At 41.1% G+C, this 23,588-nt stretch overlaps 2 protein-coding genes across 4 annotated transcripts; both read left to right on the forward strand.

Annotated features, from left to right (window-relative positions):
* C1H9orf152 (chromosome 1 C9orf152 homolog) lies at window positions 1-5,783 on the forward strand. Its single transcript, XM_058039358.1, has 2 exons — window positions 1-229; window positions 4,965-5,783. Exons 1-2 carry the CDS (start codon window positions 1-3, stop codon window positions 5,534-5,536), a joined length of 801 nt encoding a protein of 266 aa, XP_057895341.1. The 3' UTR covers window positions 5,537-5,783.
* Window positions 5,784-9,754: 3,971 nt separating this feature from the next.
* Window positions 9,755-23,310, forward strand: NUB1 (negative regulator of ubiquitin like proteins 1). 3 transcript variants are annotated; one of them, XM_058040431.1, is made up of 15 exons: window positions 9,755-9,897; window positions 12,019-12,136; window positions 12,223-12,384; window positions 13,633-13,691; window positions 14,245-14,315; window positions 15,062-15,244; window positions 16,731-16,819; window positions 17,776-17,882; window positions 18,751-18,937; window positions 19,305-19,412; window positions 19,561-19,713; window positions 20,595-20,741; window positions 21,024-21,119; window positions 21,861-22,053; window positions 22,639-23,310. In XM_058040431.1, the coding sequence occupies exons 2-15, from the start codon at window positions 12,020-12,022 to the stop codon at window positions 22,800-22,802; spliced, it is 1,836 nt and encodes a 611-aa protein (XP_057896414.1). In that variant the 5' UTR covers window positions 9,755-9,897; window position 12,019; the 3' UTR covers window positions 22,803-23,310. The 3 variants fall into 3 exon arrangements, with proteins under 3 accessions (XP_057896414.1, XP_057896404.1, XP_057896425.1); XM_058040421.1 differs by lacking the exon at window positions 9,755-9,897 and adding an exon at window positions 9,988-10,122; XM_058040442.1 differs by lacking the exon at window positions 9,755-9,897 and adding an exon at window positions 11,044-11,191.
* The last annotated feature ends 278 nt before the right edge of the window (window positions 23,311-23,588 follow it).

Genomic DNA, 23,588 nt, shown 5'->3' on the forward strand with positions numbered 1-23,588 from the left:
ATGAAGGAAATGTCCTGCTTCTGCTTGGCTTTTTCTTCCTTGTTGGAACAGATGGTGAAGGCTTACAAATACGTGACTGGTATTTTTTTAGTGACTCATAGCTCAGAGCCACAGGTTTCAGATGGTGTTAAGAAGCTCACCAGGATGGATGTAAGCATGCTTGAGGAGCAGTATGACCATATAAAACAGAAGCAAAAACTGCAACCACACATTATTGTATATAAAACAGGTACGCTTCTATTTGCAGAAAAAAAATGTCTATGTAATGTAAAGATTATTTCTTTAAATCTCTAATAACACTCAGTTTGTTCTTTTTGTGTTCAGCTTCAAGAGATGTAGAACTGAATTCCTTTTCTGTCATTTTGGGGTTTTATTTGTTTTGCTGAAAGGTGGTTTTAAATTTATATCTATAAGCTTCATGTCAATGAAATATTTTTATGTATTTGAAACAGATGAACATATTTGAGGTAAGGCTTTACAGGTTTTATATCAGTAAAATAAAGTCCTAAACATAAACAGTAACCCTTACAGTAACCATGTTGTTCATGTCTATGATAAGTGTACTTGTGCAATGTATTCTGTAATATTTCTGCTCTCTTGAATGCTTCCATCAGAACCAGCAATTCTGGGTCATCTTTCTCTTTTTCTCTTCTCTACCTGTGTAAAGAAAGACTACAGGAAATAATGGCAAATATCAAGTAACAAGCACAAGTTGGCGGGTTGTTAAAATATAATTTTAATTAAAAGTCATAGTGGGTAACTAAGATACAAGTTTTGAACAAAAGCTCCTGTTTTGAAACTATTTTCAGTGCATATTGCTTGGAAAGAGCATAAATAGAAAAACAAGTAAAAATATGTATCACTCATCTACCTCCCATATCAAACAGATTTTATATAAGAAACTTGCAATTATTTTAAAGTTTTTAGTTAGACTCCTGCTGACAATACTACACTGATACATTAGCTTTCCAAGTTAAAGTGATATTGAGAATACTAAGACAACTAATGAAGTTGTCTTCTGAATTTAATTTTAATATAAACCCCATGCTTCATACACCTCTCATATTAGTATTTACCTCAACAAGTGTAGGACTTAGAATATTTCATTCTTTACATTTTCCTCTACATTTTTCAGCAGTTCCAGCATTTGGCTGTGTAAGACTTCATGATCAAAACAATCAGAAAAAAACCCATGTAATTATGAATTATACAACAGATTTGCTTCTTCAATATTCTTTCATCCAAATGTTTTGAAATTCTCATGTTAAAAGAATTAAAATCTCTGTGAGGAAGAAAAACATATATTTACAAGCTTATTTTATCAGGTATCAAAAAGCAGCTAACTTGAAGACAAAACAGCCCATCTCATCAGTTATAGCAAAAATCTGTTAGTTAAAAGAAAGGGAGCAAAAGCCTTTATTCAGATTAATTCAAATGAAGTTTCAGATATAATGAATGTAATTAGAGCAGATTTTTTGCAAGGACATTTTTAGATGAAGAGTAAAATATGTAAGAAAGTAGAACTGCACAAGATTCTAGGGAGTTTAAAATGTAGTGGGGCTAAAAATCCACATACAAATATTTTTATATACATGCACATTCCCCAAAACATTCACAAAACCACATAACCTGCTGCACTTAATTTCTATCTTCAAACAATCTGTGTGGAAAGTACTCATGTCACTGTTAGAAGCAGCCAGAATTTGGGAATTTTTTGTTATACTGAGTTCTCAAGGTCCTAAAAGTTTACCTTACACATTCCTGTGGGAGCTGGGAAAGCCTATTGCATGGCTCAGCACTTTGCACCTGTTACATGCATCAATTTTCAGGAAAATGTGGAGCAGAAATGAACATTGCCATATGAGGACTGCCCTACACCATCCTGAAATTCCAGGTAGTTCCAAAAGGCAGTCCATGTATGGATCAGTGGTTTGCACTGACAGGAAATTGTTTTACCCTAGAGGGTAAAATTATGGCTGTGCTGGGAAAGGGGTGACAACAACAGCACCACCACAAACCCCACACATACACACGAACCTCAAAGGCCAGACACACAAAACCCTCATGGAAGGAGATCACCTTCAGCCCCTTGTGGTCTTAAAAGTCCCTGCCAAAGGTCTTTGTTCTTACCAGTAAAACCCTGCTTTGCTCCTGCCTGGCAGAGCTGCTGTCCTTCCATGGAACCACGGGGATTTTGAGCACTGTAGGTTTGTTGCACCACAGTTGGAATGGTAATTCCAAGTTTTCTGGAGGACTTTTAGCTTTGTATGTCACTTCCTGTCTGCAGAAGTCATGAAATTTTGGACCTTTAAACAGAACTTAAGACCCTTTAACTTCTTTATTTTTTTTTTTTTTTTGGACAGAGGGGTTAGTAACCAAGAAATCACCCGAAAACAACATTGTTCTCTTTCTTCCCCAATACACACAGCCACATTCATGCTTCTGCCCACTCCTGATTATTTGAGAACAAAGACCATGAGAAGATTTGAAAGGCACCAGTTAGGGGATAAAACAGCAGTGCATTCATTATTTATTGGCTAAGAAGCTGAAAAACAGTATTTACTTTAGGAATTAAGTGGGAGTATTCAGCACATGCAGTCACAACAGAATAAATACTGGGGCTCTGACTGCAGAAATCTCTTCCAAGTGTTTCCCAAGCTAACTTGAGATAAGATTAACTTTTGCCACTCCAGAACCTTAAAAGAATCTATTAATGATGACAGCATATGGCCAGAGGGTAAACAACTGTGCAACATGGCACAATTTGCATATAAATATAAAAGTACAATTTACATGGAGGAAAAAGATATAGAAAATCAGAAATAAAGATCTGTATAATTGCAGCTTTCTTGAGAAGTTTGGACAGTGATGGAGGTGTGTTAATTCAATACCCAGTGGTTCAGGACTATCACATTTCTATCCAAGGTCATTGCTCAATTTTGTGTGCTGCACCTGTAGCCAAGCAAGGAATCAAATCAACCTTGAACTCAAAACCAGTGCACACTATTAAAATTGAACTAGATTTGTCACTCTGAACTTTCTGATCAGCTCATAAGACAGATCATAATTATTGTGGTGACCAGCTATAAGGTTCTAGATGTTCTGATCTTGCCTATCAATGTCAGCCCAGCCAAGAGCACAGTTAACACCACAAAAACATGCAAAGGTGCTTCACCTCAGTCTCTCAGTTCCATTCTCTCTTGGTTTTTCTCTCACAGAGAACAAGCTCTGGTTTTCACAGCTTGGTGCTGTTCTGCACAGCACACAGGGCTCTGATTTGCACGTGGACGTTTTTGTAGCCAGCCAAGCTCAGCTTTATTTCTTGGATAAGAAACAGGCATTCAGCTTTACTTCTTGGATGAGGTCCAGTCATAACTTTGATTCTCACTGTTGCATGGGAGAGAACTGTGTATTCTTATGTCTCTGAGTGGTGTCACCTTGAGAAATTCTGTTAGCACACCTCACTGTACAGAGGGATGCACAAACACACCTGTGTCTCAAAGCTCTGCACGTGCCTCAGCCTCCTTTCTCCCAGTAACGTGGCATGAGAGCCAGTGTGGTCTGACACGGTCCTCCCTCCCAGCCATGCTGCAAAACAGCTCTTATCAGATCAACCCTTCATGGCCAAGGAGCAGAAAAATTCTGAGATATTATGCTGGGGTTGTTGTTTTGGCACTGGGAGAGAAAGGCAGCAGTGAAAGCCCTTGCTTAGCAAAATCCCTGTTTTACAGGTTCATTTACTGCCAGTAAATCAGCTGGGTCTGGCATCTCCTAATACATATTTGTAAAAATGACCCAAAAGGCAGATGTAAAGCAGAGGTTGTGCTGTTGGGTTTTTGTGCAGGGAAAAAACTGCCTACTCCTACTCAAACTAGCCTAATTTCAAACTCAGGGTTACAATCCTTTTAAAACAGTTGTTCAGAGACACTCAAAATATAATCAGCACTCCTCTATGTCTACTTTTCTCCCCTTAATGTGTTTCAGAACTTACACTGCAACAGACACAGTCACTATAAGTCAACCCTGTAAATAAGGCCAGCATTCTGTAAACCCCTACTTTATATTTATACCATCTGAAGTATGTCTAAGTAGTGTCAGTGAATTATCTTTAGTGTAATAGATCAGTTTCTGTTCATTTTCAAGACACAGAAAACCAGTCATGTCCAGCAATTTGGTGACTGCTACACGTAATTAAGTCGCATTAATATCTTTATCTATCTAATATCTTAAACATTTTTAACATTAACTTTCATAGTGCTTTAGAAATTAAGCTTATAGGGGTAGAAGACTAAACAAAAAAGGAGACCAGAATCTCTCCAGCTGTTACAGCTATACCATTCACAGAGGAAGCAGATTCCTCTAAGTTATCATTCAAGCAAAACTAGTGTGATAAGCTATTTATACAATTTATTCCAACTGGAATAGTAAAATTGCAGTAAAATATTAAAATAAAAGCCTATCATGTTAATGATCCCTCATTAAGAAAAAGAAGACATTCACAACTTGTTTCATCTGGAAATAATCACAATATTATTAAGCTGTGAATACAAACTTCAAACAAAACATTTTTGTCTTTCAAATTACAGCACTTGCCAACACACTGAGCAAGTCCCTACTCACCTTAAGAAGTTTTGCTTACAAGCAATTAATTACTGAAAGTCAATTCTCAATCTGTGCTGTTAATGAGTCTTAGAGTACCAGATAGATCAATATTGTCTTGACAAATTTCCATTTTCATTTAACTAAATCTCGGATACCATTTATGCCCTCATGCTGCAAAAGCAAGCATGAAGTAGCTCTACTCCTTAACCTGGCATCAAAAGAACTTGCACTACTCTCAGCCACTGAAAGAAAGAGCACAGTTTAAACTCATGTTAAAGCTTTTCAGATGAGTTAATGCTGCAGAAACCATACCCTTGATTTTTGCCACCATAATAACGTGCACAAATGCATTTCTCCTGCAGGTGGACGTGAATCTGCTCTGCCAGAATCAATGATCAACCCTGTTCTAATTAACAAGAAAGTTAAAAGGTCAAAGTCATGCAGAGGAGACGTCCCTGTCAGAAAGGTCCCACTGGAGACAACCAAGGGTGGCGACTCAGAAGAGGATTTGCTGTGGCGCGTCCACCTGGGCAGGCACCGCCTGGGGCAGGCCCTGGGACAAGGAGATTCCTGGGATCTCTCCCACTGCCACAGCACACCATGGGGTTTTGACAACCAGAGACTGATTTCAAAGGGAAATGGCACACTGCAGACCGAGGAATCAGCAGGAGCAAGTGAACTGGCTGAGCTCAGGCAGCTGGGAAGCTCAAGTGCACTGAACAGTCTCAGCAGAGAGAACGGCTGCAACATTTCAAGCTCCTGCCAAAAGCCTCCTCTGAAATCACCCACTGCAGCACTTTGGGCACATCAGCACATTTCTGTTACAAAATGCATGCCAGCCTGCAACAAACTGAACTTTTACCCTTTCCCAAATAGGAAAGGGCCCAGAATTTCTGAAGCTGCAAGGAGGCTTGGGTTGTATGTCTCACAATGAGGACATTCAGTAATACCTAAAACTTAGTCAAAAAGTTGACTAAAACATAAAATAGCAAAGTAGCCTTCTAGTTACACAGAGCAGCCTGCTGAGGGTTTACTGCTGTTATTAGCCACAGAAGATTCTGACTACATAATCTTTAATATCTTTATAATTTTTAACACATTATTTCATCATTCACTTTCAAGATATTCAAGATAATTTCTGATGTATTTTTAAAATCAATTAATAAAACCTCTACTCATGTCTATTGTTGTAATGAGATGTAGTTAATATAATTCCTCTCTGATACATAAATTTTACCATAATATATTTATAACAAAAATATTACCATAATATATATATACCATAATATAATATAAAAATATCCTCCGTGTTTAATTAGAAAACTAAGGAGGTCTCCCCTTCTTCAAGATCTTTAGAGGGATGAGACCCTTTCTTGCAGGTGCTTTTCAATGACACAAACAGGATCTTTGTATCACCCACTTCTGGCTGCAAGTGTTCTGACACGTGTCTTTCAAATGTAGTCTTCACAAAAATTGGAGATGGTAAATGTCTCCCTATTTCATGATGGGTAGACATGGGACATCATAGGAACTGGGTTTTTTCTTCACAGTAGTTGAAGTATTTAAAGAAGGATTAAGAAGGGGAAAAAAATAAAGAATAGATATACCTAATAGATATAACAAGGAGAAATACTAGATAACAATTAGTCCACATGAAATGAGAAACTACCTGCAAGGAAATACTTCAAAAACTTCATTGTCCTTTGACTGATTTAGTTATCTTAATTAAACATGGACCTTGAAAACTTTGGTTTTAAAGTCAGTGCAGGTTTATGCATGGACTAAGTAACTAACTCCTTTGTAAACTCTTTCATACAAACACTTTGTCCTTTCCTCAGGCTTCTCTAGGATATTACTGTGCTTTGTACTGACTGAACTAATTTAGAAAAGGCATTTCGCCTTTGGAGAATCTTTCAATTTAATTTCCAAGGACATTATTAAAGAGCATTTTCATTAAGTTTTCACTTGTTAGTGGGGTAGTTTCAGTTGTGAGAAAAGTTGCTATTCTAACATTTCAAGAGACTGGAATATTACACACACACAATTGTCTAACAAGAAAATTACAGGTTTTTTTTCCTAAAGTAGCTGTAGTGAAAATGAAGCAGAAAAATACAAAAAGAACCTAAAACTTCAAATACTAGGAAGTCCCACTTCTGAAAGGCACCTGATCTGCAAATCCTTTCCTGTTAACTTCTTCATATTTGGCCATCATGGGCAGGAGCTGTCACCACAGATGTAGTCAAGTTTCAAGCAATGAACTCAAGACTGCCATAAAGCAAATTTACTCTATCAGTAGGCAAGCCTTACTGATTTATGCACATGGGGGAACATGGAATCCTGAAATTCTAGTTCAGTGTCTTGTTCACAAGCCCATAATCCCTCTGAGGTTCCCACTTCCAAAGCTGGAAATGGGACTCTCATGGTAGTTTACCTGACTTCTTAAGAAAAATGTTAGGACAGTCCTTCAGGTCCATCCATTCTAGAATAAATCACACTGCTGAGCAATTATTTCAGTCACACATAAATAAAATAGAATGAAATCCCTTTGCTGTTTGGACAGCATGCTGCTGGTCACATGAAAGAATTAGCCCACGTGAGTTACTTGTAACTGGTGTAACCCATTAAAAGAAAAATTTGTCTTTTAGAGGCACCAAAAACATTCCAGAAATGAGCCCCAACTCGCTGAGGACCTCAAATACAAAACACAGTATTGAGCAGCCGTGTTGTACTGCCAAATTCCTGAAGCTTTGCTCCCTGTTCCCATTCCTGGACATTTTGGGGACTGGAAGTGACACTGGAGCACTGCCTCAACCTGAGCTGGTGTTTGGCACCAAGGGGTGTTTAGCACCAGGTTTTCCACAGCCCTCATGGATTCTTCCAGCCCAGTTTCTGAACCCAGGTTAACTTCTGACAGCACCACAAACCAGGCAAGACCCTGTCACCCCCATTGATGGGGAAATACAAACTCGCATGCTAAATCTCATCTGCAACACTGCTGCCTTCAAAAAATACAGAAAAAACCTCCAACCTGCACAACTCTGCCTCACACACACAGAGGTGGCAGGTGAGGGGTGGCTGCAGAGACTCACCCCCAACCCAGACCCAGCCTCTCCCGGAGGGACAGTCCCTCAGGAAGCCTTGGGGACCCCCATCACATTCCATGGATGAGCCATCAGATGCTCTGGAGCCAGAAGGTCTTGCTGTTGTCACAATAACCAGTGTGCAACAAGCCAATAATTACACACTTGAGAAAGACATTATTTATTTTGGAGTTGTACAAGGCTGGGTGCTGGTGGTCTTCCACAAATCAAGCACACCCACTATCAAAACATTTTACTATTTACTTTTTTACTATTACTATTTAGTTTACTATTTACTTTTTACTATTTATACATTTTAGCAAGCAAAGTCATTATTATTGATCTGCTACAAGTTGGATAGGTATTTTCTTAATTAGTATTCTATCTTCTACTGGTTAATGATTCTCTCACTTCTTATGCTAATAAGCACATTTTCATCTTCTGAATCTGTGGGTTTCTTGGGTCAGTTGTTGTGATGTTTCCCTGCCAGAATCACCTTTTACCCAGTTGGAGCTGATTTCAGCACAGTTACTGAGTTGGTTTTATTTATTTCTTCCTTATCTTGGGAGTTCTGCCAAATGTCCTTGTGGCTTGTAAATTCTGCATTCTTTGTGTCCACTATCAGTAGTAGCTCCTTCTTACCAAGCTCTCTTAACCTTCCCCAAGGTCTGAGATCATTGAAACATGTCATGCCCTAAACCTTAACATGGCAATTCTACCAATAATTAATTTATTTTTCTAACAATTGGATGTGACTTAGAACTTGTAAGTTGCTGTTTCATGGGTTATGTCTCACAGAACCACAGAATGGGTCAGGTTGGAAGGGGCCACAGCGGTCACCTGGTCCCACCTTCCTGCTCCAGCAGGGCCATCCTAGATGGGACAGGATTGTGTCCAGATGGTTCTGGAATATCCCCAGTGAGGGAAACTCCTCAGCCTCTCTGGGCAAACTGTTCAGTGCTCAGTCGCTGCTCAGGGGAGAAGTTTTTCTTCATGTTCTGGTGGAATTTCCTGTGCCCCTGTTTCTGCCCGCTGGCTCTTGCCCTATTGCTGGGCACTACCAAGGAGAGCCTGGCCCATGCTCCTGGCACCTCTCTTGCACATGGATGGGGTAAATCTCCTCAAGGACAGGAGGACAGGACAGGACCATGCTCTTGGCAAGTCTCTTACACATGGATGGGGTAAATCTCCTCAAGGACAGGAGGACAGGACAGGGCCATGCTCCTGGCACCTCTCTTGCACATGGATGGGGTAAATCTCCTCAGGGACAGGATAACAGGACAGGGCCATGCTCCTGGCAAGTCTCTTACACATGGATGGGGTAAATCTCCTCAAGGACAGGAGGACAGGACAGGGCCATGCTCTTGGCAAGTCTCTTACACATGGATGGGGTAAATCTCCTCAGGGACAGAATAACAGGACAGGGCCATGCTCCTGGCAAGTCTCTTACACATGGATGGGGTAAATCTCCTCAAGGACAGGAGGACAGGACAGGGCCATGCTCCTGGCACATCTCTTACACATGGATGGGGTAAATATCCTCAGGGACAGGATAACAGGACATGGCCATGCTCTTGGCACCTCTCTTACACATGGATGGGGTATCCCCTTAGGGACAGGATGACAGGACAGGGCCTTAAGCTGTGTCAGGGAGCTTTGGTTGGATATTTGGAGGAATTTCCTCATGGAAAAGAAGATTAGACACTGGAATAACAGCCCAGGGGGGCGGTGGAGTCCCAGTCCCTGCAGATTATAAGTAAAGACGGGAACACGGCACTCAGCACCATGGTCTGCCTGACATGGCGGCGTTCCGCCATATGTCAGACTCGATGACCTCAGAGCTCTTCCCTAGCCTAACTGACACTGTGATTCTGTAATTCCTTTCTTTCTCACTAGTCTTGAAGCAGGCAGAGACCAACCACCGCAGCACACCCGACCCAAGGGAACTCTGCCACACTGCGCGCCCGGCAGCAGCGGGCACGCCCCGCCGCCTCCGAGTGAGGGCAGGGCGGCCATGGCGGGCGGGGCGCGGCTTCACCCACGTCACGCCCGTCTCCCTGGGCCTTCCGGGCTGCCGTAGGAGCCGCTGCCCATCCTCTCCCTCAGGGACCGCGGCCCTCGCCTCCCTCCTGCCGGGAAGCAGCTCAGGGAGCAGCTGCGTCGGCCCCCGAGCTTCCCCCGGCGGCGGCGGCTGTGCCGAGCCCGCGGGGCGCAGGTGGGTGCCCGGGGCCGGGCCCGTGCTGGCTGCCCGGGGCCGGCGGGGCACTGGCACTGCCCCGGCACGGGAGGCGCTGGAAGCGCTCCTGGGGAGGGATGAGGATGCCCGGGCCCGCAGGGATGGAGCTGCTGTCCCCGAGGGTTTGCTCATGACGCTGTTTCAGTGCTTCCCCTCGGCCAGCCGCGGTGAAGTGTGTCAGAGCTGTGCTTGCCTCATTTTTAGGTAAAATCGATGTGTCCTGCTTTATTATCCACCCATTCTGACAGCCTCCTGTTCCTTCCGTGAGCAATTTGCCTTTTGAACCTGGTTGTTGCATCTTAGGTCGCGCGTCTTACTTCTCCACTTGTTTTGTTTCACGTAAAACTGGCCTAAGAGGGTGACATTTTATTTACAACAGCTGAGTCTTGCATTAAGAGTTTCTGGGGAAATTCCCCCGTTGTTTACCCCAGTGAGTTTTGAGAAAGTCCCTTTAAACTCATAGCAAAAGTGAAATTGCCTCAGGAGCTCTTGTGGCGTTTCATGGTTGATGGAAGAGTAAGTCACAAACGTTTTTGCTATGGATTCTAATGCAATTTAGTGATGGAATTTATTATAAGTGTTAGAAATGTTACATATAAAATCATAGGTTTCATGCTTGTGAAAGTAAAAGTTTTATTTTTTAAATAGAGTGTTAGTAAGAATAAGTTTAATTGAAGACTGCAGTAGTGTTTTCTGTTTTGATCGATTAATTAGAAATCACAAACTTACCAAGCTATAGTATTGATAAACAGGTGAATGACCAGTTTATAAATGTCACCTGTATTTACAATTCTTAGTCTTAAGCGTAGATTGCAATTTTAAATTTTATCTGAGTGACCCAGAACCATGAGTAACTTTTTTTGCAAATGTTAAGCAGAATTGTAGCTATAAAATGGGTCTTCAGCATAACTTAAAAGGGGGAAAGTGATGGTTACAGGCTCTTAATGAGAATTCCCTGGTGTGTTTTGGGAAAGGGGGAAAGCTGCATTAATAGCAATGTTTTGAAAATGGAGTGGTTTTGTCACTTTTAGCTTTGTAAAAGCCATTGTTTGCCTTGGCTCTCAAATAATAGCAGAGGCATCCCAGCAGGAAAAAGAATGTGTGTTTGTCTGTGCTGGTTTTGACAGACACTGTGCAAATGACAGCAATCCAGCTGGAAGGGTTGTTAAACCATCCACTTGCCCAGTTCATCCCTCTGACTCCTCTTTAGGGGAAACTGTTGTCAGTGCAGCTTGCAGGGAATTCTTTGTAGCTCAAAGAAACTGGGCTTGAGGTAAGGCTGACAGGTAAACTTACCATAAATTGAATATTTGCCTACTTTTTTTTACCCCCTGAAGGAGTGTTTTTCTGAGCCAGGAGCAGCTTTTGAAACTAGGGGAATTTTTCCCTTTTCTCCTGAGCTATGTGTGCCACTAAACAAGAATGAAAGATGGGAACCAGTCTGAGAGAGAAGTGAAACTGATGAATTGAATTTCATGGCCACCTTAGTGCATGTATGCCAGCATTTTAAATGCTTTTCTGTCTAATTTAAAGGACATTTCCCAAGCTGTCCAAGAGCCACAACTCTCCCGTGCTTTATCATGCACCTGGAGTTTGTTTTTGGGTTTGAGATCTCTGCACTCAGCTTTCCTTGCTCTCTGTCTGCCTTCCCTGCTTTTTGGGATGTTTGGTTTTTTTCCCCAGGGTCATGCTGATTAGCTCAGAGTTTCCTGCTGTGTCTGAGCTGAGACAGAATTGGTGAATCCAGAGCAGGGCAGAACAACTGAATTGTCAATTTTTATGTATTTTGATGCAATCCCAGTTCACATGAGGGGATGGGAAGAGGTTTAATTTGTCTTGAAATGGCAGGGCCCTTGTAAGTTATTCCTACTCCAATCCAAATTTCACCCTCTTTTCAATTATTCTTTCTTATAGTTTGGCCTCAGTTTCCCCTCCCCACCAAAATGCATGGAATGAATTTAATACTCCTCATTTATTGCAGAGTTCCAGAATGTCACTTAGACTTCTTGAAAAGCAGAATATCTTACTACAGGAAAGCTGTATTAAAGGATTCTTTATTTTTCTCTCTTTTCCCTTCCAACTGTGCTTTTATTTTAACAGAATGGCACAAAAGAAGTATTTGATAGCAAAACTGACAAGCTGCTTAAGAGAGGACAAAATTCAGCTATGGAAACCACCATACACAAATGAAAAAAAGGAAGCTGGTGAAGAGATGAAGGTAAATATTTTCTCTGAGTTGATGTCATACATCTTCCACGTCTGACTGCTGGTGCATTTTCCCAGTTTTTCTTGTCATTTTTTCAGGAGCTTGTAGAAAAATACTCATCCAAGCTGAATATCAATAAAAATGATACAGAGAATATGCTGGAAGAAATCCGGTGCAAAGCAATTGAGCGTGGGACAGGAAATGAGAATTTTAAAGTGACTGGGATTGCAAGACTTGATATTTATCTGCCTCGTAGAAAAGTGAGTAACACTGCAGAAAAGTCTGCATAGATAGCTTTATTTTGAGGTTTGAGTAGGTTTACTTTGAGGTTTTTTTCACTACAGCTTTTTCAGGTGTTTCATGAGTGATCCGTGTCAGGTATAGAAGAAATGGGGAGGGGGAAATTGCATATTTTAGTTTCCCAGGTATATGGAAATAGCATGGCAAAGGAATATAATACTGAGGAGATGAGTAATTTTTCACTATAGGATTTAATGGCAAATAATCTTCCAATTAAGAAAATTAAATTAGATTTAAGTGTCTATTTCAATTTGATTCCTTCTCGTGTAACTTCTTGTATTAGCAATGAAGAGCAGATTTTTTTTTTCAGCTGTAGAATACCTAAAGTTGATTCAGCATATTGATGTCACTTGAACTTGGACATGAGGAGCAGGATTTTCTGTTGTGATGCACTCACCTGTTCCCTTCATGGATACCTAGAATTACAGAGTCACAGATTCATTAGGTTGGAAAAGATCTCCAAGATCATCAAGTCCAACCCCTACCAACCAAGAACCATGGTTCAGCAGAACCATGGCACTCAGTGTCTCTTCCAGAAGTTTCTTAAACACTTCCAGAGATGGAGATTCCACCACCTCCCTGGCAGCCCATTCCAAGCTCAGCCCTGTAGAGCAGGCTCCTAAAACCTTCTCCAACAGAGAACTGAATTAACTTTTGCCCTTTGAGTCAGGTTTCAACTCCTATTTTCATGCATAAAATACTCCTGTAGTGAAAAATAATTACCTGGGCTAAAGGGTAGAGAGTTTTAAGTGATTGCCATGCAGTTAAAACAACCAAATAGTTTCATAATTCTACTTTATAATGCTGCTGGGCAAATAGGGGAATGAATTAATTATAAATTCCAGTTTATCTAATCTGGGACCAGAGACACTAATAGGAATTAATCATAACTTAGCCAGTCACAGGTGAGTGGCATAATTGCAAAGCACAGTTAAGATTGGAGGTGCATAATTAAATTAATTTAAATTGTTTGGCTCTGAATTTAGATTTATTTAATTCTGAATATCCTGCTGTTATAATGCTTATTTTTGGCATTATAGCAAGTACAGAAGTGGAAATTATTGCTATGTATGTCCAGCCATAAATATGATTGTTATTTGGAAAAGAAATGTTGTTGTAGAGCAGTTAATTAAGAAAATGTCCAGAGTATATTGGTATCATGCTTTTCTTTCCCTCTTTCTTTTCCCCACCCAACATAATTACTACAGAGCAGGAAAATCCCACTGGAGACCAGTCTGTTCATCACAGGCAAAGAGCTCAGATCCCAGTAAGTGCAATCACCCTTTGTCCTCCTCTCATGAGACACCACCCTGTCACAGAGCATTTTATAAAAATGCAAACAAACCCACTTTTTGTTTGATTTAAGCTTTCTCTTAGCATGTATTCTCTGAACAGGATGTCCAGTGTCCCTGTAGGGCAGTTCTTCATGGGAGCAGCTGTGCTTTAACAGATGGAAAACAGGAAGAAGATAGTTCTGTGTAAATCCCCAGCAAGTACCAGTGTTCCAAGTCTGTAACCAGGCAGATCCTCTGAACACTGAACATGACTTTCTCTTTCTTTTGTGTTTTTAAGCCTAAAAAAAAAAAATCAGATAATTTTCTGTCTGTTTTGCTTTTTCCTTTTTTTCTCTATATAGTACAGGTTTTCTCTATATAGTACATAAACCTCTTTGATGGTGTTCTTTTACTTCTAGCAGCCTTTTGTAGCAAAAAAATTAAGCCATTTATAAGCACTTATTTTTAGGTTTTATTGCTATTGAATCAACAATATTGTATAAGCTTAAAAATTGATGTTCATGGATGAAATTATTCATTTCACAGGATAGCACAGGAATATGCATTACAAGAAAATGCTGTCAAAATAATCATAAATAAGAAGCAGCTTGATCTGGGTATGTATCTCTAGTTAAAGACACTTTTATGATAGTTTTCTAGTTTTCTGCTTCTCAGAAGAAAAAATGCCTTGCAACTCTATTAACTTCCAAAAAACAGCTGTTATATTTGTTGGTTTCTGCTTTACAGGAAGTGTATTAAATTATAATAATCCAAATTCTTAAATAGAATTAGATCAATTAAAGGAATACTGTAATGAATGTAGAAAATCCCCTTTTCTGGTGTTGAAACACTGAAAATGCACATTTAAGAGAAACTCTAAATTTCTTCAAAAAACCTTATTGTATAAGAGCATTTTCAAAGACTTTTTGTAATGTTTTGCCCATGCTCAACCTGTCAGACATGTGGGAAGTGATGATAGAGCTTTTTCTTTGCTGATGGCCCTGGAATATATCAGAATTAGAACCACAGAACTGGCAGAAGGAATTTGGATTCAGTTCCCAGTTTTTCTGTCCTGTTTTCTTGTGGTGTATGATCCTGGACATGTTCTTATTGCAGTTTTTGCCTGAAGATCAATAAACTGAAATATAAATAATGGTATTTAAAAAAAAAAAAAAAAAAAAAAACAAAAACAAACAAGTAAAGAAACATGCCAGTAACTTCAAAAGCACTTTTGAGATGCAAGAGTGATTCTAAATTTTGCTGACTGTGTCAGTAATTTTTAGGGGCTTTGACTGAGTTCTCAAGTCTTGCAATTTCAGTAGTTCCAGTAGTTGAATTATATTAATCACCCTCTATTTTGCAGGTAAAACCCTTGAAGATCAGGGTGTCACACACAATGCCAAAGTGATGGTGCTTCAACTGGAACAGAGTGATGAGGAAACCAAAAGGAAAGTTCAGGAGGAAGAGCTTCAGTGTAAGAAAGAAAAAGAAATAAATGACAAGATGCAGAGAACTAAGAAGGGCTTGGAAATTCTAGCAGAGAGAGGTAAGTGGGCTTGTTAGACTGGGAGGGAGGGAGGGAGGTGGTCATTAATTTTTGTGGGTCCAAAATTTCATTCCCACACGCCTTTCAACATCGAAGAGTGCCTATACCATGGCTGAATTTCAGTTCACACTTTTCTAGGTTTCTACCTACTTGAAAACTGGATTTTAAGTTGGCTAAAACTTTTTTTTTTCCACCATTTTCACACAACTAGAACGCTACAAAAAACTTTGGCCCTTTGAGAAGGATATAACATGAATCAATAGTTTAATTAGCACTTGGCAGTTAAGGGATTGATGACTTGTGAGAAGCTTTAGATTTATTGTAGACAAAAGCACAGTGCATAATGTGTTTTAAGTCATTAAACACTTTTTTTTTTGTAGTTTAGCTATGGCTGTGTGTAACCATGGTTTCATTGTGCAGAGCAGCTCATTTGTCACTGTCATCTGCCACAAGGCTGTGGTGTTCTCATTCCCTTGGGATGTTGATTCCTGGCAACTGTGGATTAAGTTAAAGGGATCTAGTTAATTTAACAGTAATAATTCTTCAAAATGAGGTTGTGTTTGTGAGTTGCAGTGCTTGGTGGTGAGTTTAAATCACTTCTCTGTTCCATTGTTTCACAAATCCACAAGCAAGGAGCTGTGAAGCTGAGCAGGTCACGAATTCCTGCCAAATGCAGAAACATCCCAACAAAGCTTCAAAGCTGGTGGCTTCTGGTTTCTTACCACAAAATCAGATTTTGAGTACATGACAGAAGTGTTTGCTTTTTTTGTACATGAGGGATGGTATAGACCCCAAATTTTGAATCCTGAGTTGGGTCTCTTTATATTTTTTTGCCAATGCCAGAGTGAAAAGCAGAGTCTGTAATGGGCTCCCAGGCTGAAGGGTCTATGAGAAGTGCACCGAGAGTTTAACAATCCTTTTGTTTCACATGAGAGAAACCACAGGGCAGAAGCTTTTAATCTCAACAAACTCTTCCTTAACTGTCTTTTGTCTACAAGAAAATCATCTTTTCATTGTAAATCAAATGGAAGTGAAAACAAAATTGGTAGTTTGATAACAAGCATTAAACATGTGGGGAGGGAGAATACTGAGCTGTATTTTTTCCAGCTTTATCAACTGTGCTCAGTTGTATTTTTTAAATACTCTACCTTTAGTTGATAAATCATTTTGAATGCTATGTTGTGTAAAACATAAGTGTTTTGTCTTCTGAAAAAAAATACTTCTTTATAATTCATGGAACTTTTGATATTGTGTCTAAATTTCTGCATGCACAAGGCCTTTTCCACAGTGACCTTTCTAGAAGTTCCTCATGTTTACCTGGCCAGAGTTGGTATGTCCAGAAAAACAGACATGCAGCCTTTATATGTAATTCTGGGGTTTTTTGTTGTTTGCTGTTTTGTTTAACATTACTAAAATATATTTAATGGCAGTAGAGTTGCTCTGTTGAAGGTGGTGTTTAAATTTTAAACTTTTTTATATCTTTCAGAGGAGTACTTGGATCCAGACTCTGTCCCATACCTAGATATAGCTAATCAAACTGGAAGGTCAATTCAGATTCCTCCTCAAGCTAAAAAAGTAGGTGAAAAGCATCTTACAATGCCACTAAGATGGCTCTTTAAAGTGTGAAACATTTAAAATATGGGATTGAAATACAGCCAGACTTTCTGGGCCCACTAGATGTTTGTTTAATACAAATAATTTTGAAATACAATTGAAGTAGAACTCTATAGGGGGGAATATTTCAGTCATCTGGAGACAACTTCTGATTCCTGGTCACATTGCAGGTCTGATCTGGCACTGACCCCTGTGTGGTCCATATCTTACTTTGGGGTTTAAGACAAGCTTTAATTTTGTTGATCTTTGTGCTATTATAAATTTTGGGTGTCCTAGAAAGGCATGAAAGTAATTTGTTTCTTAGGCCTTATTTCCATTTGTAAACTTGATGAGTCTGCAGGCAGTTCTGATGAAGTGCTGAATGTAATAATTCACCTGAAGACTTAAAGCATCCAGTGGTGCTTTAAGTGAACAAAATTTCATCAGTATTGATCAAGGATCAGAGGAAATATTGCAGGTTGTTTCCATCCAGAATTAATATTACATTTTCATTTGTTATACTGCAGGAGTGTTTTCCTGACACACTCAAAATTTAATTTTCAGTTCTGAGGCTTTTTAGGAGGTGAGTTCTTAGGTTTTGCAAGATAATTGTGATAGCAAAGCAAAACAAGTTTGGTGCTGTCAGAAAGTGCAGCACCCAGAAAAATGCTGAGCTTTGTATCATTCACCATTGAAAATCTCTCTGAGGTTGCATACTTAAAGTGAGCTTGGTGCAGCATTTCCTGTGCCAGTAACATCTGTTGCTTTTAACTAGACAGTATCTGACATTATCAGATGGGAGAAAAGTGTGAAGCAGTGTGAGATAGCACTGGTGTTTTTCTAGGAAGAAAAAAACTCTGATGGATATCTCCTGGATATTTCCTTTGACCTCTTTGATTTGGGGAGCTGCAGTCAAAAGTCTCAATCTGTTTTTCTAGGCACTTGTGCTGGCTATGGGTTACCATGAGAAGGGCAGAGCATTAATGAAGAAGAAAGAATATGAAGTAGCACTGCCATATTTGTTGGATGCTGATAAACACTTCTGGTAAGAGCATTTTGAGTCCTTGTGTCTGTCTTTACTGTCAGCCCATAAAGGAACAGCACAGCCTCTACCTGTGCATATAAATCAGGGCTAGTTTTGCCTGGGGTTGCTCCACACCCCCTCTTGCAGATGGGAAACAGCAGATAAAGCTCTGACTTGCAGTGACAGGTGGCTTCATGTAGAACAGCTGAAACAGATACTGCCTCTGGGCAAGTTAATCTTTCATAACAGCATAAACAGAAACTGTCAATATTCTTGTACCAGGTTATAAATTGCATTAGCTTGAGAGACAGTTACGGATATTCATTTGCAGTTGCTCTTGTGAAGTAATAATTTCTTGTAAAAGGTGGAGCAGATAGCTGAGGTCAGTAACCATACCAGGCCTTCTGCAAGTAAATTCATTTCCTATCAGTTGTCAGAGCCCTAAATTGCTTTTTTGAGATCCCAAAAGTAATACTGTCCCTGTCTGTTTCTCATCTGTGTGGGTGTGCAAGGAGACTGGCACAGTTCACAGCATGTTCACGTGCACTGAGGCAGTTTCTCAGTCCTCCCAAAGATTACTCAGGGTTTAATTCCATTATGCTTTTAGAGATGCCATATTAAACAGTAGCCACAGCTCATTTTGTTACTGTGATGCTTTAAGATGTAACCTTGGCATCAGTCCTGGGTGTCAGTGAATGGAATGGGGGATCAGCGTTTGACTCCTGTTCCCCTGGCATCAGTTTCCTGCCTCAGGTACAAAGACTGTGCTTTCTCCAACATGAGTGTGCACACTTCTAGTGTTGTTTTAGAAATGTTAAAAAGTGGTGGGGGGAAGGGGAAATAAACAACCCTCTCCCAGAAAAAAAAAATTAACTGTTTTATTTTCCAGTGAGTGTAGCACGGAGCTGCTGAACACAGTTGATAATTACGCAGTGCTGCAGCTGGATATAGTGTGGTGCTACTTCCGTCTGGAGCAGCTGGACTGCCTGGATGATGCAGAGAAAAAGCTGTCCACAGCACAGAGGTGCTTCCAGAGATGCTATGGAGAGAACCATGAGAGGCTTGTTGACATCAAAGTATGCTGGATTTGATTTAGTTAGGGTTGGATTTTTTTCCTACATGTATTCAGTTACTGTTCAAGTATTGCAAGACTGGCTTTTAGAAGCTCAAAGTTTTCCTGTGTATCATCAGCCTGTTACCTGATTCTGTAATTGTGAGCACAGGGAAAATATTGGGCCTGGCAAAAAGGTCATGACAAACTTGTGTTTATATGCACAGACATCAGCAGGGGTTTAGGTGTGGTGCTTTATGTCCACACTGAGTGTCACAAACCCAGACTGTGTCTTCTCTAAATGTGTAGAGTGTTCTGTTGATAATGAACTGGTGTTCTACCACATGCTTCTATCTACATGGTCCCCTCTCCTTCTTTAAACAATTCCTCAGGGAAGCTATGGTCGGGAGAAGGTTTTATTTCTGCGGCTTTACCTCCTTCAAGGGATTGGGCACTACCACAGTGGCAGAGAAAAGGAGGCTGCGGAGTACATTCAGAAGGTAAGACACCTTTGGGTAAAACTCTGGAGTCCTTCCCTGCAGCCCCTTAGTTGGGGTTCCATCTGGAACCTATTCTTGAAACAGGGAGGCATTTTTTGTTTGTGTTTCAACAGTGTGAGTGGTGTCACTTTGTCCTTCCCACATGCAGGCATCCTCTTTGTACGCAGAGCTGTCCATAGATCCTGATAAAGTGGATCGCCTGTCGCTCCTGGGCTTCTCGGAGCAGGAGGCTCGCCTTGCCCTGCGAGCGTGCCACGGCAATGTGGAGCATGCTGCCAATCTGATCACCAACAGGAGAGAGGTAAGGGCAGTGGAAGCATTAAATCAAAGATCACCTCACTTGGGGTGTCCATGAGATGTGGGTTGTGTGGCCAGGGCAGTGTGGTGCTGATTTAAGGACTTGGATTATCCCGCTCTGGCACTGTTGGTGTAGCTGACAGTTGGACGTGTTGGCACAAGTTTGAAACCAAAACTTAATGCACTAACAGGGGAAGCTCTGTCTCAAAACAGATGGGACAAGCGTGCCAAAGACCTGTGGTTGTGCTACAGAGGCACATGGGAAGGCTTTGCACCAGTGTTTGCTACTCAGCAGTGACATGGGAATAAACCACCAGGACCAAGCTGACACTCCCAGGCTTGGCTGCCCCCTATTGTGGGTTTGTACTTGGAAGATCCAGGAAGGAAAAGATTTTTTTGTGCTAGAGTGAATGAAGATAGTGCTGTCCAGATCTGAAGTGATGCCTGGTAAGCTGAGGAGGCACTTCTAGACTTCAGACAGTGAAGTGTGGACAGAAGAGCCAACTGGCTGAGGGAAGACTGAACAGAACTCCCTGGCTCCCTGCCTGGTTCTGACTGTCTGTCCCTGGCAAGTCTTGTCTGTGGGCCCATCTGCCAAATGGGTTTGTCACTTACCACACAGGGCCTGGAATAGCTGTGATGGCACCAGATCCGATCTGCAGAGCGGAAGTGTGGCGACAGGGCTGGCTCATGGAAATGCAGCTTTATTTAGGAGCCAGTGTCTGGCAGCACAGTCTGTATTTACAAAAAAAAAAAAAAAAAAAGAAGCCTTTTCCTCAAGAGATTCAAACTTGAAGAAAAAAAATCCAAGAAGCCCTTCATGCAGAGGCTGTGTGTTAAAGCATTCCCATGCACAGTGAGCTTGCAGTGCCTGTGCTCTTGCAGGAAAAGGCGCAGATCAGGAGGGAGGAGAGAGCTAAAAGGCGGCGGCGACTGGAGGACATCAATACCCTGAAGAGTATGGGCTACTCAGAGAGAGCTGCTCAGATAGCTCTTCAAAAGACACGGGGAAACCTGGACCAAGCCTTTAAGGTAAGTGATTTTTCTGTAGAAGTAGTGTTGTACAAAAGAAATTTGGTTGGGTTTTTTTTTATTGTTTAGCAGATTGCTATTTTCTGTAGTCTACATTTTTTAGTTCATAGCTCCCTTTTCTGAACTGTAAAGACTGAACTTGCACTTCATGACCCAATAAATCAAATGTCACTTAAATTGGCTGAGGTTTGCTTATATCAACCATTGGGCTGCATACACAACTGTGCTTAGGACTGTTGTAGCTCTGTCACTTTATTCTGATCTCTCTCTGTTTTCTTGTAGTTTATTCTTGACAATCCTGAGTTACTCTTGGAAGATGATGATGATGATTCTGTGGCCATGGACCAGTTTCAGGTTTCCCAAGAAAGTATTGAGCAAGTAAGCTAGACCACTTGCTTTCTTGTGAGTTGGTTGCCTTGTTTCTGAGTTGTGCTTGCAAAGACTGCAGATTTTCCTGAAGTAAAGCTGTACAAGTATTCTTGGACCCATGTCACTCAGGCTGTCAAACTCCAGGGTCTGGCATCCACTCACTCTTCATGCTGAAGTCACTCAGGCTAACATGTAATTTGTGTGTACTTCCTGCCCATTGCACCAACCTGCCATGTGTGGGTGTGGAGGGAAAGTGTGTGCACTGTAATGCTCTATCCCAAAAAAGACAGCAAATGAGAAATTTATTCAAGTCTCTAAATTCTGCAGTGCACAAGGGAAAGAGTTGAAATGTGTATTTCTCGTGACAGGCTGTCTGACAAGCTCATCTGTAGTTAGAGTGGCTGTGTTATTGATGCCAGGCAAGAAAACTATTGCCTAGCAAAAACACATGCACCCCCCTGATACACTGGAGTGCTTTGAAGTTTCCTTTTGAAAACAGAAAAAGAATTGGTCTGGTACTAGACAAGAGGCTCTTGATCCTGCTCAACATCCCCATGCCTTTAATAGGTCACTGCCCTGTTGTTAACTGTTCCAGTAAACCAGAGTCAGTGTCCTGGAATTCCTGGCACGCAGTGCTTTTCTCTGTGTGAGAGGATGACTGTCAGCTGCAGAGTCAGATTCCTGTCAGACCCTGGTGTCAGATGAGCTTGGATTTCCCGCATTTTCTGTATTATTCCTTTTCCCCTGCAGCTGACATACATGGGTTTCAGCCGTGAGTCGGCAGAGCAAGCCTTGAAGGTCTTCAAAGGGAACATCCACGTGGCTTCCCAAACCCTTGCTCATTATGGGGGAGTTCTTCCCCCTTCACTGCTGCTGTCCTCAGAAGGGTCCAGTCCATCAGAGGAATCCACTTCTTCCAAGGACCTGCTCACAGAGTCTGCAGGTGAGTGTTGCATCCAGCAGGGTGGGAAGGGAAGGCAAGGCTGTTCTGGCTTTTGTAGGAAATAGTTCAGCAATTTCTGCTGAAGTCGTGGCACAGGGCTGCAGTAATGCCTCAGGCTGGTTTTATTGGGAGCACAGTTACAGGAAGGCAGCTGTTGCTCCCTGTAGTGACAGTGACAAAGGGACCAGAGGTGACAGGGCAGGTGCAGCCCAGGAGAAAAGGTGACATCAAGGTGTCCTGGGCAGGGCTAAGGAGTTTATTCCAGACCTGCCTCCATACTCCTCCATCATGTCCCTTACAGGACAGAACCAGAATTGATAACTTTCCACTTAAAAAGAAGAACCTTGCATATATTTTTTCTCTCATTATTTGTCAGAGCTGTAGTAATCCCTGCTGTATAATTAAAGGCTTTCCTGCACTATATTTAAATAATAAGGAAAATTGGCCTTCCTGCCCTGTCCTTTGCAGAGGAATTGTAAGAGGTGGTTGTGCAGGAAGGGGCTGGCAGAACAGCCACGCTGGTGAAACAGGGAGAGCACTGGCTGCTTTCTTGGTGAATTCACTGCTGCTGCTTTTTATTGGAAGGTTCCTCTAGTTCACCAACAGATGAAGACATGGAGACTGATGCAGTCAATGAAATCCTAGAGGACATTCCTGAACATGAAGAGGATTATCTGGATTTAACACTCGAGGAAGAGGAGCAGATAATTCATGAATACTTATCCTATATACAAGTACCGCAGCAATAATCCCATTAAATCTACTTCAGTTATATGTATTTACCTTGTCAAATTGAGTTTGGATTATAAATGCACCTTCAGCTTATCTCTTACTAAGGGCCTTGAATTCCATCAGACTATAGTTGGAATACTTAATTCCTGCTTATTTGTAACTCTGCTTAAAGCCTACATTTGTGATACATTGTAATTTATTGTCATAGAGAAATAGAAACATTTATTTTCAGAAGAAAATTTAATAGAACTAAACTATATTTTTATTGTGAAATAAGTTAACTCACTTAGTAAAGAAGCATTTCTATATCATTTTAAAATACCAGCTTTAAAAGAAAAACATGAGTTTATAAACAAGAAACCTTAGCTCATGAGGCTGTAGAGGTGTATCAGCTTCCCAAGTTTTCTTCTGAAAGATTTCTAAGAGACATTAATGTATCTGTTGTGCATGGGTTTATACCGTGTTCTGCTTGTCCCTTCCTACAGGTGTTACACAGGCAATAAAGGTAACTCTGTGCTGCTTCTGCCCTCGCTGAGAGACCTTTGTGCTTTGTTAAAAAAGTGGGAGCTACCTGGCAGGGCCTGTCCTGGGACTGGGGGAGTGATCTACTGCAATTTCCTTTCATAACTAAACAGCCACTTTCCCTCAGCTCTGTTACACCTCTGCAGGTGTGTGACTTAAGGCTGATGGATTTCTGGGGGATGACAGGATATTCTGCAATCAGCTGTTGAACAGAGCTTGCTTCAGGTGCTGGCTCAGTGGTTGTGTCCAGCTCCAGCGTTCTGAAGAAGCACTTGGGGGTT

This window comes from Melospiza georgiana, chromosome 1 (assembly GCF_028018845.1).
Source record: "Melospiza georgiana isolate bMelGeo1 chromosome 1, bMelGeo1.pri, whole genome shotgun sequence".
NCBI classification, from domain to species: Eukaryota; Metazoa; Chordata; class Aves; order Passeriformes; family Passerellidae; genus Melospiza; species Melospiza georgiana.